We start from the raw sequence: 20,211 nt of genomic DNA, 5'->3' as shown, positions 1-20,211 counted from the left end.
GCAAGTACTCTCCTTTGTCAGTGTTCCCTTCCCCACTGCCTCATTACACGCTTTGGTGTCCCGAATATCAGCTACCTTAGTTGCTGGACTACAAATCCGGTTCCCATGCCCCTGCCAAATTAGTTTAAACCCTCCCGAAGAGTACTAGAAAATCTCGCTCCCAGGATACTGGTGCCTCTCTGGTTCAGATGCAACCCGTCCTGCTTGTACAGGTCCCACCTTCCCCAGAATGCGCTCCAATTATCCAAATACCTGAAGCCCTCCCTCCTACACCATTCCTGCAGCCACGTGTTCAGCTGCACTCTATCCCTATTCCTAGCCTCGCTATCACGTGGCACCGGCAACAAACCAGAGATGACAACTCTGTCTGTCCTGGCTTTTAACTTCCAGCCTAACTCCCTAAACTCTTTTATTACCTCCACACCCTTTTCCTACCTACGTCGTTGGTACCAATGTGCACCACGACTTCTGGCTGCTCCCCCTCCCCCTTAAGGATCCTGAAGACACGATCCGAGACATGCCTGGCCCTGGCACCCGGGAGGCAACATACCTTTCGGGAGTCTCGCTCGCGACCGCACAATCTCCTATCTATTCCCCTAACCATTGAATCTCCTACAACTATTGCTTTTCTATTCTCCCCCCTTCCCTTCTGAGCCCCAGAGCCAGACTCAGTGCCAGAGACCTGGCCGCTAGGGCCTTCCCCCGGTAGGTAATCCCCCCCAACAGCATCCAAAACGGTATACTTGTTTTGAAGGGGAACGGCCACGAGGGATCCCTGCACTGTCTGCCTGTTTGTTTTTTTCCCCCCCGACTGTAACCCAGCTATTCTTGTCCTGTACCTTGGGTGTGGTTACCTCCCTGTATCTCTTCTCTATAACCCCTTCTGCCTCCCGGATGATCCAAAGTTCATCCAGCTTCAGCTCCAGTTCCCTAACACGGTCTTTGCGGAGCTGGAGTTGGGTGCACTTCCCGCAGGTATAGTCAGCGGGGACACCGATGGTATCCCTCACCACCCACATCCTACAGGAGGAGCATGCAACTGGCCTAGCCTCCATCCCCTCTTACCTTACAGAATATAGCTGCCCTGTGGACCAACTGGACCCCCGCCCTCCGACTCTGCTCCCAGTCAGCTGCACTCTCTGTAAACTCCTGACTCTCTTCTCACTGTTTGCAGAAATGTAGGAAACAAAATGAAAGGAGGACCTTACTCCCTCCTCACCTAACTCCCTCAGTCACCAAACTCTCACTATAGCACTCAAATGCACCAAATTCAGCACTCAGTGCAAACCACTGGATTGTAATGCAAAACAAGGCCAGCAGCGCGAGTTCAATTCCCGTACCGGCCTCCCCGAACAGGCGCCGGAATGTGGCGACTAGGGGCTTTTCATAGTAACTTCATTGAAACCTACTTGTGACAATAAGCGATTATTATTATAAGGTGAATCGTCACATGCCAGTTCCAGGGGTAAATTTGGATCAAAATGTGTCAGGACTTCTGAATCGAGTAGCGCCTCTTTGGTTTGCACTAATGCTCTCACACATCGGTCCCACCAATTCCACCTTTTATTTTGACACAGTAGATTGTGCAATGGTTTGAGAATAGTCGCCAGATCAGGCACTAACTTCCGTAGTATTTTAGTGAACTTAAAGTTTGAAGTTGGTTGACATTATGAGGTACGGGTGCCTTGGTAATGCCTTTGTTGATTGATTGAATTTATTGTCACATGTACCAAAGTACAGTGAAAAGTATTTTTCTGTGGCATAGGAACGAATACAGTACGTACACAGTAGACACAAGAATAACCAACAGAGAACATTGACAAATGGTACATCGACAAAACAATGATTGGTTAGAGTGCGGAGCAAGGGGCCAAACAAAGCAAATACATGATCTGTCAGAAAACATAGAAGAACATTGTTAGTAATTATACAAGAGGAAAATAGTTTTAGTAGGTCAGAACATTGATGGGGGATAAAAGAAAAGGGACAGAGTCGCCATGCTCTGGAGCCATCTTGGATTATGACTTTTACATCTTTGTATTTTGAAGGCAACTTATGCAGTCCCTTGGTATCGATGGAATGACCCAGAAATTCAATTGAAGATTGGAAAAATTCAATTTGTCTTTTCGGACTCTTAATCCAGAATCTTCTAACCTCTGGAGTGTGGCACCTAGGTTGCAGAGAGGTTCTTCCTTTCTTCACAGCCATCCAGATAACAGTGGACTCCATCTAGTCCACTTAAGGTTTGGTCTATAGCTCATTGGAATAATGCTGGCACTGAAGTGATGCCAAATTATAATTTCTGCATCGAAATAACCCTTTGCATGTCACAATCATCCAGAACTATTGTGAATCCTGATCCACGTTCATTTGAAGATATGCTTCACTGAGCTCAATTTTACTGAGAAGTTAGCCTCCAGTAACCCAGCAAACAGGTCACCAATCAAGGATACAGGGTACGGGGCAGCACACAGTACCGGATTAACAGTCACTTTAAAATCTCCAGAAACGTTTACAGATCTATTTTCATCACGGGTATGATCAGCGTGGTCCAATCACTCGCGTTAACCAGTTCAAGGGTTTCTGTTCTGACCAGCCATTCCAATTCTCTCTCTACTTTAGGTCGAATTGTTTCTGGCACTAATCTAGCCTTTCAGCATCTTGCCTGACTTTCTTCCTTGACCTTCAGTTTCACTGAGATATCCTTCACCCTTCCCAGCTCACGGTGAAGACAGTGATACATTTCTTCAAGATTTTGGGTAGGCCTGATCCGGAATCAGTCCAAGGGTTGATTTATGAGGAGACAGTTTGGGTTTATAGTCGCTGGAGTTTAGAAGGATGAGGGGGGATCTGATCGAGGTATATGAAATACTAAACGGGATTGATAAAGTAAAGTAAAAGATAAAGACCAAATGCTCCCCTTTGTGGGTCAATCCAGAATGAGAGGTCACAGATATAGGTTGAGAGGCGGTAGGTTCAAAACTGAGACAAGGAGGAACTACTTCTTGCAAAGGATGGTCAATTTGTGGAACTTGCTGCCCCATAGTACGGTGAAGTCTGAATCATTAAATGGTTTCAAGAAGGAGATAGATATATTTCTTATTAAAAAACGGGTTAAAGGGATATGGGAAAAGGCAAGACCAGGAAGAGATCAGCCAAGATTTGATTGAATGGCAGGGCAGGCTCGCAGAGCTGAATTGCCGACTTCTGCTCCTAATTCCTATGTTCCTATGAGATTTACCTCAGCCCAATTTAATCTAACCTTTTCAAGCCAGGTTCTTTCCACTAGTGCCGGATAAATTCCCTTGACTATGTGCAAGGACATATCTGCTGCCTGTCCATTTAATTGCACTACAACATCAATGCAGCCCCTTAAAGGAACCACTTCCCCAGTGTAGGTTTTCAAGAACTAGGAGCAGGAGTAGACAATTCAGCCCCTCCAGCCGGCTGTGTCATTCAATACTGTTACAACACCCTGGGCAAGCGCACGGTCAATTCCAGCCCCACGTGGCCCGGAGTCACAACACAAGTCAATTAACCAATAATTCTTATAAAAATTTCCAAAGTCTTTGGCTTCTGGCTGCCCAATAATTACAGTCACCAGATTTGTAAGTATAAACACAATTAATGTTTAATTATAGGATCTTGTCCTACCGATAGCGAAGTAATGGTGATATATTTCCAAGTGAGGATGGTGCGTGACTTGGGCGGGAACCTGCAGGTGGTGGTGCTCCAGGAAATTGGCTACCCTTGACCTTCTAGGTGTTGGAGGTCATGGGTTTGTAAGGTGCTGCCGAAGGAGCCTTGGTGAGTTCCTGCAGTACATTTTGTAGATGGTACACACGGCTGCCAGAGCATTATTGGTGGAGAGAGTGGAAGTTGAAGGTCACGGATGGGGTGCCAATCAAGCGGGGCTGCTTTGACCTGGATGGTGTCAAGCTTCTCGAGTGTTGTTGCGCTGCACTCATCCAGGCAAGTGGAGAGTATTCCATAACATCTTGACTTGCGCCTTATAGATGGTGGACAGGCTTTGGGGAGTCAGGAGGTGAGATACTGAACACAGTACGTGTACCTATAGCCACAGTATTTATCTGGCTAGTGCAGTTCAGTTTCTGGTTAATGGTAACTCCCAGGATGTATATAGGGGGGGATTCAGCAATGGCAATGCCACGGAATGTCAAGTGGAGATGTTTGGATTCTCTCTTGTTAGAGTTGTGCAACTTTACCTTAATGCCCTCTTCATCATTGACTCTGCGAATCATTCGCACACACATCTCGGTCACTTTAGAGAAGGTTGGTTGCTCAATACAGATGTCACGCAGAATCTTGATCACCCTCTTTCTCACACTGATACCGGTGTCCTGCAAGAGATTACTTGTTAAAGGACAAGGCAACTTTAAAAAAGGCAGTAGCTGAATAGATTCCCAAATCGTGAGGACTTACTAAGATCATTAATGTCTAATATAACATGGGGCCCATAGGAACTGTTCCAGAATAGAGCTCATACCGACTGCTGTACTGTAACCAACCTTTTAGAAGCCTAGATTGATGCCTCACAAGAGGCCACCATTTGATCCATTATACCCATGTCCCAAATCGTTCCTGCACCTCCCCAATTAATCCCACTGCCCTGCCTTTTCCCCATAGCTCTGCAAATACGAACCCCTCATCAAGAACGTATCCAATTCCTTTGGAAATGTTGCTGTTGAATCTGCTTCCACCAGCCTTTCAAGCAGTGTATTCCAGGCCACAAGACTGTGTAAAAATTCTCATGTGGCTTCTGGTTCTCTACCTTGAATCCATGGTTTATGAACGCTTCTGTCACTGAAACTATTTCTTCTTATTGACCATCAAAACCTTCATCATTTTGAACACCCCAATCAAGATTCCTCTTAACCTGTAGCCAGGAACAATCTCAGGAACAATCCCTGATAGGATGCATCCCAGGGTGTTAAAAGAGATGGCTAGGGAAATTGTAAACACACTAGTGATAATTTATCAAAATTCACTAGACTCTGGGGTGGTCCCAGAGGATTGGAAAGTAGCAAGCGTGACACCAGTTTAAAAAAGGAGGTCGGCAGAAAGTGGGTAATTATAGGACGGTAAGCTTAACTTCGGTTGTAGGGAAAATGCTGGAATCTATCATGAAGGAGGAAATAGCGGGGCATCTGGAGGGAAATTGTCCCATTGGGCAGACGCAGCATGGGTTCACAAAGGGTAGGTCGTGTCTGACTAATTTGGTAGAATTTTTTGAGGCCGTTACCAGTGCAGTAGATAACGGGGAGCCAATGGATGTGGTATATCTGGATTTCCAGAAAGCTTTTGACAAGGTGCCACACAAAAGGTTGCTGCATAAACTAAAGATGCATGGCATTGAGGGTAAAGTGGTAGCATGGGTAGAGGATTGGTTAACTAACAGAAAGCTATGAGGAGCGATTGAATAAACTCGGTTTGTTCTCACTGGAACGAAGGAGGTTGAGGGGCGACCTGATAGAGGTATACAAAATTATGAGGGGCATTATGAGGTATACAAAATTATGAGGGGCATAGACAGAGTGGATAGTCAGAGGCTTTTCCCCAGGGTAGAGGGGTCAATTACTAGGGGGCATAGGTTTAAGGTGAGAGGGGCAAAGTTTAGAGTAGATGTACGAGGCAAGTTTTTTACGCAGAGGGTAGTGGGTGCCTGGAACTCACTACCGGAGGAGGTAGTGGAGGCAGGGACGATAGGGACATTTAAGGGGCATCTTGACAAATATATGAATAGGATGGGAATAGAAGGATACGGACCCAGGAAGTGTAGAAGATTGTAGTTTAGTCGGGCAGTATGGTCGGCACGGGCTTGGAGGGCCGAAGGGCCTGTTCCTGTGCTGTACATTTCTTTGTTCTTTGTTCTTTGTTTTGTTCAGAGAGTGGGGATAAATGGGTGTTTCTCTGGTTGGCAACCTGTAACTAGTGGGGTCCCTCAAGGATCAGTGTTGGGCCCGCAGTTGTTCACAATTTACATAGACGATTTGGAGTTGGGGACCAAGTGTAATGTGTCAAAGTTTGCAGACGACACTAAGATGAGCGGTAAAGCAAAAAGTGCAGAGGATACCGGAAGTCTGCAGAAGGATTTGGATAGGTTAGGTGAATGGGCTAGGGTCTGGCAGATGGAATTCAATGTTGCCAAGTGTGAGACTATCCATTTTGGGAGGAATAACAGCAGAATGGATTATTATTTAAACGGCAAGATGTTAAAACATGCTGCTGTGCAGAGGGACCTGGGTGTGCTGGTGCACGAGTCGCAAAAAGTTGGTGTGCAGGTGCAACAGGTGATTAAGAAGGCTAATCGAGTTTTGTCTTTCATTGCTAGGGGGATGGAGTTCAAGACTAGTGAGGCTATGCTGCAATTGTATAAGGCGTTGGTGAGGCCGCATCTGGAGTATTGTGTTCAGTTTTGGTCTCCTTACCTGAGAAAGGACATATTGGCACTGGAGGGAGTGCAGAGGAGATTCACTAGGTTGATCCCAGAGTTGAGGGGATTAGATTATGACGAGAGGTTGAGTAGACTGGGACTGTACTCATTGGAGTTTAGAAGGATGCGGGGGGATCTTATTGAGACATATAAAATTATGAAGGGAATAGATAGGATAGATGCGGGCAGGTTGTTTCGACTGGTCGGGGAAAGAAGAACTAGGGGGCATAGCCTCAAAATAAGGGGAGGTAGATTTAGGACGGAGTGTAGGAGGAACGTCTTCACCCAAAGGGTTGTGAATCTCTGGAATTCCTTGCCCAGTGAAGCAGTTGAGGCTCCTTCTTTAAACGTTTTTAAGAAAAAGATAGATGCCTTTCTAAAGAATAAAGGGATTCGGGGATATGGTGTACGGGCCGGAGAGTGGAGCTGAGTCCACAAAGATCAGCCATGATCTCATTAAATGGCGGAGCAGGCTCGAGGGGCCAGATGGCCTTCTCCTGTTCTTAATTCTTATGTTCCTATGTTCAGCTCCTCTAGTCTGTCCACATAACTGAAGTTCCACATTAGTGGTATCATTTGATCTCAAAGATCTTGACATATTTCCTAGTGTGGTATCCCAGAATTGAACGAAATATTCCACCTGGGCCTAAACAGTAATTGATCCAGGTTTAGCATAACAGCTAATCTTTTTCTTTCTATAGATTTGTTTTTATTAGCATGACTTCATTTCTGTACCACTTTTCTATTATTAATGCAAAGGATCCAATTTAAAAAAACCTGCCGGGGCAGCATGGTGGAATTTGCACATTCTCCCAGTGTCTGCTTGGATTTCACCTAACCCAAAGATGTGCAGGATAGGTGGATTGGCCATGCTAAATTGCCCCTTAATTGGAAAAAAATAATTGGGTACTCTAAATTTATAAAAAAAGAAACTGCCGTCTCAATTTGTCCTGCCACGTTCAAAGGTTTGTGTACATTCAGGTTGTTCTGTCCCTACGCCCCCTCGAAAGGTCAGCAAACAATGGAAATATACATGTTGCCCTGTGCAGTCTACACTGACGAAACCAGTGTAAGTCCCAATGTGAGGCACCCTCTTAGCTCATCTGATGAGGAAGAACGATTTTTCTCCAATCTTAAACATTTAATTACTGCTGAAAAGAGAGACAGGGTGCTGGAGCTTTGTCTCGGGCTCATCAGGACAAATTTACGGCACTTCCTCTCGGTCACCTCGTTTGAAGGTTTCAGAATCCAACTATAATTAAAACTATGTCTCATCACCAACCCCCCACAGAAAGAAGGGAAAAAGATGATTTGCGACACAAATAGTTACCGTCCAACCCACTGGGCAGCATGATGCTTCAGTTTCAGCATCAGTACAGACGGATAATAGGAATGGACTGCCCAGAATTCAGAGTTGAGAGCTCAGTTAGTTGAACTGTCTTCAGGTCAATTTAGATAATTAACATTTCAGAATACTGGCACAGAGACAATAGGCAGAATTGGGGGTGGGCAGAGCAATGTGACTAAGGGGAGGCCACTTTAGCCCCTGCACAGGGGCAATGGGCAGAATGGTTTCCTGTGCTGTAAAATTCTATAATTCCATTAGTAATCGATTTCGGCGGGAGTCGATTTCGGCGGGAGAATCAGCTGGTGAGTCAGTTTCAGCGGGAGCAGTGCGGAAGTGGTTGCTGGGAGGTAAGTGTGTCCTTTAAAAGCACTTGTCTTTGCAGGGGCAGGCCAGTCGATTTCGGTGGGAGTGGAGCTGGCTGGTTAGTCAATTTCAGCAGGAGCTGAAAATTTTTATTTTTTTTATTTAAATTAGTGTTTTAGGCGGGAACAGGAAGTCGACCCGCAGACGTCTGGGAAGACCCTCACCAATAAATTCTGGTGGAGAGGAAACCCATTGGTCTGAGGTAAGTACCATATTTTATTATATTATTATTGTTTTTTATAAAAAATTTAATTTAGTTGTTAGCCAGATCTTGGTAGAAAGTTAGAGGAATGGCAGGGAAGGGAGTGCAATGTTCCTCCTGCAGGATGTTTGAGGTGAGGGATGCAGTTAGTGTACCTGCTGATTTTACCTGCAGGAAGTGCTGCCATCTCCAGCTCCTCCAAGACCGAGTTAGGGAACTGGAGCTGGAGTTGGAAGAACTTCGGATCATTCGGGAGGCAGAAGGGGTCATAGATAGCAGCTTCAGGGAATTAGTTACACCAAAGATTGGAGATAGGTGGGTAACTGTAAGAGGGACTGGGAAAAAGCAGTCAGTGCAGGGATCCCCTGCGGCCGTTCCCCTGAGAAACAAGTATACCGCTTTGGATACTTGTGGGGGGGGGGGGACTTACCAGGGGTAAGCCATGGGGTACGGGCCTCTGGCATGGAGTCTGTCCCTGTTGCTCAGAAGGGAAGGGGGGAGAGGAGCAGAGCATTAGTAATTGGGGACTCTATAGTCAGGGGCACAGATAGGAGATTTTGTGGGAGCGTGAGAGACTCACGTTTGGTATGTTGCCTCCCAGGTGCAAGGGTACGTGATGTCTCGGATCGTGTTTTCCGGGACCTTAGGGGGGAGGGGGAGCAGCCCCAAGTCGTGGTCCACATTGGCACTAACGACATAGGTAGGAAAGGGGACAAGGATGTCAGGCAGGCTTTCAGGGAGCTAGGATGGAAGCTCAGAACTAGAATAAACACAGTTGTTATCTCTGGGTTGTTGCCCGTGCCACGTGATAGTGAGATGAGGAATAGGGAGAGAAAGCATTTAAACACGTGACTACAGGGATGGTGCAGGCGGGAGGGATTCAGATTTCTGGATAACTGGGGCTCTTTCTGGGGAAGGTGGGACCTCTACAGACAGGATGGTCTACATCTGAACCTGAGGGGCACAAATATCCTGGGGGGGGAGATTTGTTAGTGCTCTTTGGGGGGGTTTAAACTAATGCAGCAGGGGCATGGGAACCTGGATTGTAGTTTTAGGGTAAGGGAGAATGATAGTATAGAGGTCAGGAGCACAGATTTGACGTCGCAGGAGGGGGCCAGTGTTCAGGTAGGTGGTTTGAAGTGTGTCTACTTCAATGCCAGGAGTATACAAAACAAGGTAGGGTAACTGGCAGCATGGGTTGGTACCTGGGACTTCGATGTTGTGGCCATTTCGGAGACATGGATAGAGCAGGGACAGGAATGGATGTTGCAGGTTCTGGGGTTTAGGTGTTTTAGTAAGCTCAGAGAAGGAGGCAAAAGAGGGGGAGGTGTGGCGCTGCTAGTCAAGAGCAGTATTACGGTGGCGGAGAGGATGCTAGATGGGGACTCTTCTTCCGAGGTAGTATGGGCTGAAGTTAGAAACAGGAAAGGAGAGGTCACCCTGTTGGGAGTTTTTTTATAGGCCTCCTAATAGTTCTAGGGATGTAGAGGAAAGGATGGCGAAGATGATTCTGGATAAGAGCGAAAGTAACAGGGTAGTTATTATGGGAGACTTTAACTTTCCAAATATTGACTGGAAAAGATATAGTTCGAGTACAATAGATGGGTCGTTTTTTGTACAGTGTGCGCAGGAGGGCTTCCTGAAACAATATGTTGACAGGCCAACAAGAGGCGAGGCCACGTTGGATTTGGTTTTGGGTAATGAACCAGGCCAGGTGTTGGATTTGGAGGTAGGAGAGCACTTTGGGGACAGTGACCACAATTCGGTGACGTTTACGTTAAGGATGGAAAGGGATAAGTATACACCGTAGGGCAAGAGTTATAGCTGGGGGAAGGGCAATTATGATGCCATTAGACGTGACTTGGGGGGGATAAGGTGGAGAAGTAGGCTGCAAGTGTTGGGCACACTGGATAAATGGGGCTGGCTTGTTCAAGGATCAGCTACTGCGTGTTCTTGATAAGTATGTACCGGTCAGGCAGGGAGGAAGGCGTCGAGCGAGGGAACCGTGGTTTACCAAGGAAGTGGAATCTCTTGTTAAGAGGAAAAAGGAGGCCTATGTGAAGATGAGGTGTGAAGTTTCAGTTGGGGCGCTTGATAGTTACAAGGTAGCGAGGAAGGATCTAAAGAGAGAGCTAAGACGAGCAAGGAGGGGACATGAGAAGTATTTGGCAGGAAGGATCAAGGAAAACCCAAAAGCTTTCTATAGGTATGTCAGGAATAAGCGAATGACTAGGGAAAGAGTAGGACCAGTCAAGGACAGGGATGGGAAATTGTGTGTGGAGTCTGAAGAGATAGGCGAGATACTAAATGAATATTTTTTGTCAGTATTCACTCAGGAAAAAGATAATGTTGTGGAGGAGAATGCGGAGCCGCAGGCTAATAGAATAGATGGCATTGAGGTACGTAGGGAAGAGGTGTTGGCAATTCTGGACAGGCTGAAAATAGATAAATCCCCGGGACCTGATGGGATTTATCCTAGGATTTTTTGGGAGGCCAGGGAAGAGATTGCTGGACCTTTGGCTTTGATTTTTATGTCATCATTGGCTACAGGAATAGTGCCAGAGGACTGGAGGACAGCAAATGTGGTCCCTTTGTTCAAAAAGGGGAGCAGACACAACCCCGGCAACTATAGACCGGTGAGCCTCACGTCTGTAGTGGGTAAAGTCTTGGAGGGGATTATAAGAGACAAGATTTATAATCATCTAGATAGGAATAATATGATCAGGGATAGTCAGCATGGCTTTGTGAAGGGTAGGTCATGCCTCACAAACCTTATTGAGTTCTTTGAGAAGGTGACTGAACAGGTAGATGAGGGTAGAGCAGTTGATGTGGTGTACATGGATTTCAGTAAAGCGTTTGATAAGGTTCCCCACGGTAGGCTATTGCAGAAAATACGGAGGCTGGGGATTGAGGGTGATTTAGAGATGTGGATCAGAAATTGGCTAGCTGAAAGAAGACAGAGGGTGGTGGTTGATGGGAAATGTTCAGAATGGAGTTCAGTTACAAGTGGCGTACCACAAGGATCTGTTCTGGGGCCGTTGCTGTTTGTCATTTTTATCAATGACCTAGAGGAAGGCGCAGAAGGGTGGGTGAGTAAATTTGCAGACGATACTAAAGTCGGTGGTGTTGTCGATAGTGTGGAAGGATGTAGCAGGTTACAGAGGGATATAGATAAGCTGCAGAGCTGGGCTGAGAGGTGGCAAATGGAGTTTAATGTAGAGAAGTGTGAGGTGATTCACTTTGGAAGGAATAACAGGAATGCGGAATATTTGGCTAATGGTAAAGTTCTTGAAAGTGTGGATGAGCAGAGGGATCTAGGTGTCCATGTACATAGATCCCTGAAAGTTGCCACCCAGGTTGATAGGGTTGTGAAGAAGGCCTATGGAGTGTTGGCCTTTATTGGTAGAGGAATTGAGTTCCGGAGTCGGGAGGTCATGTTGCAGCTGTACAGAACTCTGGTACGGCCGCATTTGGAGTATTGCGTACAGTTCTGGTCACCGCATTATAGGAAGGACGTGGAGGCTTTGGAGCGGGTGCAGAGGAGATTTACCAGGATGTTGCCTGGTATGGAGGGAAAATCTTATGAGGAAAGGCTGATGGACTTGAGGTTGTTTTCGTTGGAGAGAAGAAGGTTAAGAGGAGACTTAAGAGAGGCATACAAAATGATCAGGGGGTTAGATAGGGTGGACAGTGAGAGCCTTCTCCCAGGGATGGATATGGTTGGCACGAGGGGACATAACTTTAAACTGAGGGGTAATAGATATAGGACAGAGGTCAGAGGTAGGTTCTTTACGCAAAGAGTAGTGAGGCCGTGGAATGCCCTACCTGCTACAGTAGTGAACTCGCCAACATTGAGGGCATTTAAAAGTTTATTGGATAAACATATAGAACATAGAACAATACAGCGCAGTACAGGCCCTTCGGCCCACGATGTTGCACCGAAACAAAAGCCATCTAACCTACACTATGCCATTATCATCCATATGTTTATCCAATAAACTTTTAAATGCCCTCAATGTTGGCGAGTTCACTACTGTAGCAGGCAGGGCATTCCACGGCCTCACTACTCTTTGCGTAAAGAACCTACCTCTGACCTCTGTCCTATATCTATTACCCCTCAGTTTAAAGTTATGTCCCCTCGTGCCAGCCATATCCATCCGCGGGAGAAGGCTCTCACTGTCCACCCTATCCAACCCCCTGATCATTTTGTATGCCTCTATTAAGTCTCCTCTTAACCTTCTTCTCTCCAACGAAAACAACCTCAAGTCCGTCAGCCTTTCCTCATAAGATTTTCCCTCCATACCAGGCAACATCCTGGTAAATCTCCTCTGCACCCGCTCCAAAGCCTCCACGTCCTTCCTATAATGCGGTGACCAGAACTGTACGCAATACTCCAAATGCGGCCGTACCAGAGTTCTGTACAGCTGCAACATGACCTCCCGACTCCGGAACTCAATCCCTCTACCAATAAAGGCCAACACTCCATAGGCCTTCTTCACAACCCTATCAACCTGGGTGGTAACTTTCAGGGATCTATGTACATGGACACCTAGATCCCTCTGCTCATCCACACTTTCAAGAACTTTACCATTAGCCAAATATTCCGCATTCCTGTTATTCCTTCCAAAGTGAATCACCTCACACTTCTCTACATTAAACTCCATTTGCCACCTCTCAGCCCAGCTCTGCAGCTTATCTATATCCCTCTGTAACCTGCTACATCCTTCCACACTATCGACAACACCACCGACTTTAGTATCGTCTGCAAATTTACTCACCCACCCTTCTGCGCCTTCCTCTAGGTCATTGATAAAAATGACAAACAGCAACGGCCCCAGAACAGATCCTTGTGGTACTCCACTTGTGACTGTACTCCATTCTGAACATTTCCCATCAACCACCACCCTCTGTCTTCTTTCAGCTAGCCAATTTCTGATCCACATCTCTAAATCACCCTCAATCCCCAGCCTCCGTATTTTTTGCAATAGCCTACCATGGGGAACCTTATCAAACGCTTTGCTGAAATCCATATACACCACATCAACTGCTCTACCCTCGTCTACCTGTTCAGTCACCTTCTCAAAGAACTCAATAAGGTTTGTGAGGCATGACCTACCCTTCACAAAGCCATGCTGACTATCCCTGATCATATTATTCCTATCCAGATGATTATAAATCTTGTCCCTTATAATCCCCTCCAAGACTTTACCCACTACAGACGTGAGGCTCACCGGTCTATAGTTGCCGGGGTTGTCTCTGCTCCCCTTTTTGAACAAAGGGACCACATTTTCTGTCCTCCAGTCCTCTGGCACTATTCCTGTAGCCAATGATGACATAAAAATCAAAGCCAAAGGTCCAGCAATCTCTTCCCTGGCCTCCCATAGAATCCTAGGATAAATCCCATCAGGTCCCGGGGACTTATCTATTTTCAGCCTGTCCAGAATTGCCAACACCTCTTCCCTACGTACCTCAATGCCATCTATTCTATTAGCCTGGGGCTCAGCATTCTCCTCCGCAACATTATCTTTTTCCTGAGTGAATACTGACGAAAAATATTCATTTAGTATCTCGCCTATCTCTTCAGACTCCACACACAATTTCCCATCCCTGTCCTTGACTGGTCCTACTCTTTCCCTAGTCATTCGCTTATTCCTGACATACCTATAGAAAGCTTTTGGGTTTTCCTTGATCCTTCCTGCCAAATACTTCTCATGTCCCCTCCTTGCTCGTCTTAGCTCTCTCTTTAGATCCTTCCTCGCTACCTTGTAACTATCCATCGCCCCAACCGAAACTTCACACTTCATCTTCACATAGGCCTTCTTCTTGCTCTTAACAAGAGATTCCACTTCCTTGGTAAACCACGGTTCCCTCGCTCAACACCTTCCTCCCTGTCTGACCGGTACATACTTATCAAGAACACACAGTAGCTGATCCTTGAACAAGCCCCACTTATCCAGTGTGCCCAACACTTGCAGCCTACTTCTCCACCTTATCCCCCCCAAGTCACGTCTAATGGCATCATAATTGCCCTTCCCCCAGCTATAACTCTTGCCCTGCGGTGTATACTTATCCCTTTCCATCATTAACGTAAACGTCACCGAATTGTGGTCACTGTCCCCAAAGTGCTCTCCTACCTCCAAATCCAACACCTGGCCTGGTTCATTACCCAAAACCAAATCCAACGTGGCCTCGCCTCTTGTTGGCCTGTCAACATATTGTTTCAGGAAACCCTCCTGCACACACTGTACAAAAAACGACCCATCTATTGTACTTGAACTATATCTTTTCCAGTCAATATTTGGAAAGTTAAAGTCTCCCATAATAACTACCCTGTTACTTTCGCTCATATCCAGAATCATCTTCGCCATCCTTTCCTCTACATCCCTAGAACTATTAGGAGGCCTATAAAAAACTCCCAACAGGGTGACCTCTCCTTTCCTGTTTCTAACTTCAGCCAATACTACCTCGGAAGAGTCCCCATCTAGCATCCTCTCCGCCACCGTAATACTGCTCTTGACTAGCAGCGCCACACCTCCCCCTCTTTTGCCTCCTTCTCTGAGCTTACTAAAACACCTAAACCTCGGAACCTGCAACATCCATTCCTGTCCCTGCTCTATCCATGTCTCCGAAATGGCCACAACATCGAAGTCCCAGGTACCAACCCACGCTGCCAGTTCCCCTACCTTGTTTCGTATACTCCTGGCATTGAAGTAGACACACTTCAAACCACCTACCTGAACGCTGGCCCCCTCCTGCGACGTCAAATCTGTGCTCCTGACCTCTATACTCTCATTCTCCCTTACTCTAAAACTACAATCCCGGTTCCCATGCCCCTGCTGCATTAGTTTAAACCCCCCCAAAGAGCACTAACAAATCTCCCCCCCAGGATATTTGTGCCCCTCAGGTTCAGATGTAGACCATCCTGTCTGTAGAGGTCCCACCTTCCCCAGAAAGAGCCCCAGTTATCCAAAAATCTGAAACCCTCCCGCCTGCACCATCCCTGTAGCCACGTGTTTAAATGCTCTCTCTCCCTATTCCTCATCTCACTATCACGTGGCACGGGCAACAACCCAGAGATAACAACTCTGTTTGTTCTAGTTCTGAGCTTCCATCCTAGCTCCCTGAAAGCCTGCCTGACATCCTTGTCCCCTTTCCTACCTATGTCGTTGGTGCCAATGTGGACCACGACTTGGGGCTGCTCCCCCTCCCCCCTAAGGACCCGGAAAACACGATCCGAGACATCACGTACCCTTGCACCTGGGAGGCAACATACCAAACGTGAGTCTCTCACGCTCCCACAAAATCTCCTATCTGTGCCCCTGACTATAGAGTCCCCAATTACTAATGCTCTGCTCCTCTCCCCCCTTCCCTTCTGAGCAACAGGGACAGGCTCCGTGCCAGAGGCCCGTACCCCATGGCTTACCCCTGGTAAGTCGTCCCCCCCACAAGTATCCAAAGCGGTATACTTGTTTCTCAGGGGAACGGCCGCAGGGGATCCCTGCACTGACTGCTTTTTCCCAGTCCCTCTTACAGTTACCCACCTATCTCCAATCTTTGGTGTAACTAATTCCCTGAAGCTGCTATCTATGACCCCTTCTGCCTCCCGAATGATCCGAAGTTCTTCCAACTCCAGCTCCAGTTCCCTAACTCGGTCTTGGAGGAGCTGGAGATGGCAGCACTTCCTGCAGGTAAAATCAGCAGGGACACTAACTGCATCCCTCACCTCAAACATCCTGCAGGAATGGATGATAATGGCATAGTGTAGGTTAGATGGCTTTTGTTTCGGTGCAACATCGTGGGCCGAAGGGCCTGTACTGCGCTGTATTGTTCTATGTTTTATGTTCTAATGATAGAGGCCTGATTGCATGCAAAGTCCTGCGGCAACTCAAGCGTACACTTGACCTATGTACATATAAGAACATAAGAACTAGGAGCAGGAGTCGGCCATCTGGCCCCTCGAGCCTGCTCCGCCATTCAATGAGATCACGGCTGATCTTTTGTGGACTCAGCTCCACTTTCCGGCCCGAACACCATAACCCTTAATCCCTTTATTCTTCAAAAAACTATCTATCTTTATCTTAAAAACAATTAATGAAGGAGCCTCTACTGCTTCACTGGGCAAGGAATTCCATAGATTCACAACCCTTTGGGTGAAGAAGTTCCTCCTAAACTCAGTCCTAAATCTACTTCCCCTTATTTTGAGGCTATGCCCCCTAGTTCTGCTTTCACCCGCCAGTGGAAACAACCTGCCCGCATCTATCCTATCTATTCCCTTCATAATCTTATATGTTTCTATAAGATCTCCCCTCATCCTTCTAAATTCCAACGAGTACAGTCCCAATCTACTCAACCTCCCCTCGTGATCCAACCCCTTCAGCTCTGGGATTAATCTAGTGAATCTCCTCTGCCCACCCTCCAGTGCCAGTACGTCCTTTCTCAAGTAAGGAGACCAAATCTGAACACAATACTCCAGGTGTGGCCTCACTAACACCTTATACAATTGCAGCAGAACCTCCCTAGTCTTAAACTCCATCCCTCTAGCAATGAAGGACAAAATTCCATTTGCCTTCTTAATCACCTGTTGCACCTGTAAACCAACCTTTTGTGACTCATGCACTCGCACACCAGGTCTCTCTGCACAGCAGCATGTTTTAATATTTTATCATTTAAATAATAATCCCTTTTGCTGTTATTCCTACCAAAATGGATAACCTCATATTTGTCAACATTGTATTCCATCTGCCCGACCCTAGCCCATTCACTTAAATATCCAAATCCCTCTGCAGACTTCCAGTATCCTCTGCACTTTTTGCTTTACCACTCATCTTAGTGTCGTTTGAAAACCTGGACACATTGCCCTTGGTCCCAAACTCCAAATCATCGATGTAAATCGTGAACAATTGAGGGCCCAACACTGATCCCCGAGGGACACCACTAGCTACTGACTGTCAACCAGAGAAACGCCCATCAATCCCCACTCTTTGCTTTCTATTAATTAACCAATCCTCTATCCATGCTACTACTTTCCCCTTAATGCCATGCATCTTTATCTTATGCAGCAACCTTTTGTGTGGCACCTTGTCAAAGGCTTTTTGGAAATCCAGATATACCACATCCATTGGCTCCCCGTTATCTACCGCACTGGTAATGTCCTCAAAAAATTCCCCTAAATTAGTTAGGCACGACCTGCCCTTTACGAACCAACGCTGTGCCTGCCCAATGGGACAATTTCCACCCAGATGCCTCGCTATTTCTTCCTTGATGATAGATTCCAGCATCTTCCCTACTACCGAAGTTAAGCTCACTGGCCTATAATTACCCGCTTTCTGCCTACCTCCTTTTTTAAACAGTGGTGTCACGTTTGCTAATTTCCAATCCGCCGGGACCACCCCAGAGTCTAGTGAATTTTGGTAAATTATCACTAGTGCATTTGCAATTTCCCTAGCCATCACTTTTAGCACTCTGGGATGCATTCCATCAGGACCAGCAGACTGGTCTACCTTTAGCCCCATTACCTTGCCCATCACTACCTCCTTAGTGATAACAATCCTCTCAAGGTCCTCACCTGTCATAGCCCCATTTCCATCAGTCACTGGCATGTTATTTGTGTCTTCCTGTGAAGACCGACCCAAAAAACCTGTTCAGTTCCTCAGCCATTTCCTCATCTCCCATTATTAAATCTCCCTTCTCATCCACTAAAGGACCAATATTTACCTTAGCCACTCTTTTTTGTTTTATATATTTGTAGAAACTTTTACTATCTGTTTTTATATTCTGAGCACGTTTACTCTCATAATCTATCTTACTCTTCTTTATAGCTTTTTTAGTAGCTTTCTGTTGCGCCCTAAAAATTTCCCAGTCCTCTAGTCTCCCACTCATCTTTGCTACTTTGTATGCTTTTTACTTCAATTTAATACTCTCTCTTATTTTGTTAGATATCCACGGTCGATTTTCCCTACTTCTACCGTCCTTCCTTTTTGTTGGTATAAACCTTTGCTGAGCACTGTGAAAAATCGCTTGGAAGGTTCTCCACTGTTCCTCAACTGTTTCACCATAAAGTCTTTGCTCCCAGTCTACCTTAGCTAGTTCTTCTCTCATCCCATTGTAATCTCCTTTGTTTAAGCACAAAACACTAGTGTTTGATTTTACCTTCTCACCCTCCATCTGTATTTTAAATTCCACCATATTGTGATCGCTCCTTCCAAGAGGATCCCTAACTATGAGATCCTGAATCATTCTTGTCTCATTACACAGGACCAGATCTAGGACCGCTTGTTCCCTCGTAGGTTCCATTACATACTGTTCTAGGAAACTATCGCGGATACATTCTATAAACTCCTTCTCAAAGTTGCCTTGACCGATCTGGTTAAACCAATCGACATGTAGATTAAAATCCCCCATGATAACTGCTGTACCATTTCTACATGCATCAGTTATTTCTTTGTTTATTGCCTGCCCCACCATAATGTTACTATTTGGTGGTCTATACACTACTCCTATCAGTGACTTTTTTGCCTTACTATTCCTTATTTCCACCCAAATGGATTCAACCTTATCCTCCCTCGCACCGATGTCATCCCTTACTATTGCCCGTATGTCATCCTTAATTAACAGAGCTACACCACCTCCCTTACCATCCACTCTGTCCTTCCGAATAGTTTGATACCCTCGGATATTTAACTCCCAGTCGTGACCATCCTTTAACCATGTTTCAGTAATGGCCACTAAATCATAGTCATTCACGATGATTTGCGCCATCAACTCATTTACCTTATTCCGAATACTACGAGTATTCAGGTAAAGTACACTTACGTTTTTTTTTTTAACCTCTGTTCTGAATCTTAACACCTCGATCAGAAGCCTCGCCTCAGTTATATTTCCCCTTAACATTTCTCCTAATTTTCCTTGTCGTTGAACCCATATCTTCATATATTCCCCAGATAAGGTTACGCGTATAAAATACTGCATTGCCAACGTGCAAAAGAATGCAATGTTTCACGCAGCGTGGAGTTTGGACCGAGGAACAGCGAGTGCGCTCCTGCAGTCAGTTCCAATACCATCACTTTCAGCACCCAGTCAACTGAAGGTTATGTACAGTATATCAGGGAAATAGCTCAATAGTCTGCATCAACCCACAAAGAGACAGTTTCACGCACTATTGTCTTGTGGGCGGACACATGGACTCAGGAGTTTCAAATATTATTGGTGTGACCATTACAAAGAAAAATTCTGCAAATGCTAGAAATACATAGGTTCATCGTCACATATTAACAGGAACTTATTCAAAACATATTACATTTTTAATTTTTCACTGTTCTGGAATGTCAATTCCAGACCTGCTGAATATTTCCAGCACTTCGTTTTATTTCAGATTTCCAGCAACCAGAATATTTTGCCAAGGGCGGTATCGGACAGGCTGTTGTGAATTTACATCCTTCCCTGATAACCATAATCACTGGCAAGTGTTTCTCAGCCACAAGAAGACTCTGAACTGACTCTTGGTGCCTTTGGCTTTGCCAAGGTTATGTTTACAAAACCTGTGCCACATTTTAATTACCTCCAGCCTAACTCACAATATCAGCCGGCATTCCTGTGTGTCTAACTGGGCTTTCTGTAGCAGCTAGGAAGCAGACATACCAGTATCCTCTCGATCAACATGTCGTAATATTGCTCAGTGAGCTGAGGTCGGCTGAGCACAAAGCGACCCAGTAACTCCACAGCCGCTTCGCGCACACTTGTGGAATTGTCCATCAGACGCCCATGGACCCCACGTTGCATGTCCAGCTGTGAGGAAAGCACACAATGACTGTGAGATTCAGCAGCACCAGCATAAAAAAACCTCAA

At 46.0% G+C, this 20,211-nt stretch overlaps 1 protein-coding gene across 4 annotated transcripts in view; it reads right to left on the bottom strand.

The window, feature by feature from the left end:
- Positions 1-20,211, bottom strand: part of LOC140429045 (nipped-B-like protein) — an 817,118-nt gene that overhangs the window by 220,854 nt on the left and 576,053 nt on the right. For all 4 annotated transcript variants that reach the window (XM_072515574.1, XM_072515576.1, XM_072515575.1 and 1 more), the window contains 2 exons: positions 20,005-20,151; positions 4,227-4,361 (listed from right to left, as the gene is read on the bottom strand). In XM_072515574.1, coding sequence (XP_072371675.1) covers positions 4,227-4,361; positions 20,005-20,151 — 282 coding nt within the window. The remainder of the gene's footprint in view (positions 1-4,226; positions 4,362-20,004; positions 20,152-20,211) is intronic.

This window comes from Scyliorhinus torazame, chromosome 9 (genome assembly GCF_047496885.1).
Source record: "Scyliorhinus torazame isolate Kashiwa2021f chromosome 9, sScyTor2.1, whole genome shotgun sequence".
Lineage (NCBI taxonomy): Eukaryota > Metazoa > Chordata > Chondrichthyes > Carcharhiniformes > Scyliorhinidae > Scyliorhinus > Scyliorhinus torazame.
This window is presented reverse-complemented; position numbering and strand designations above follow the sequence as displayed.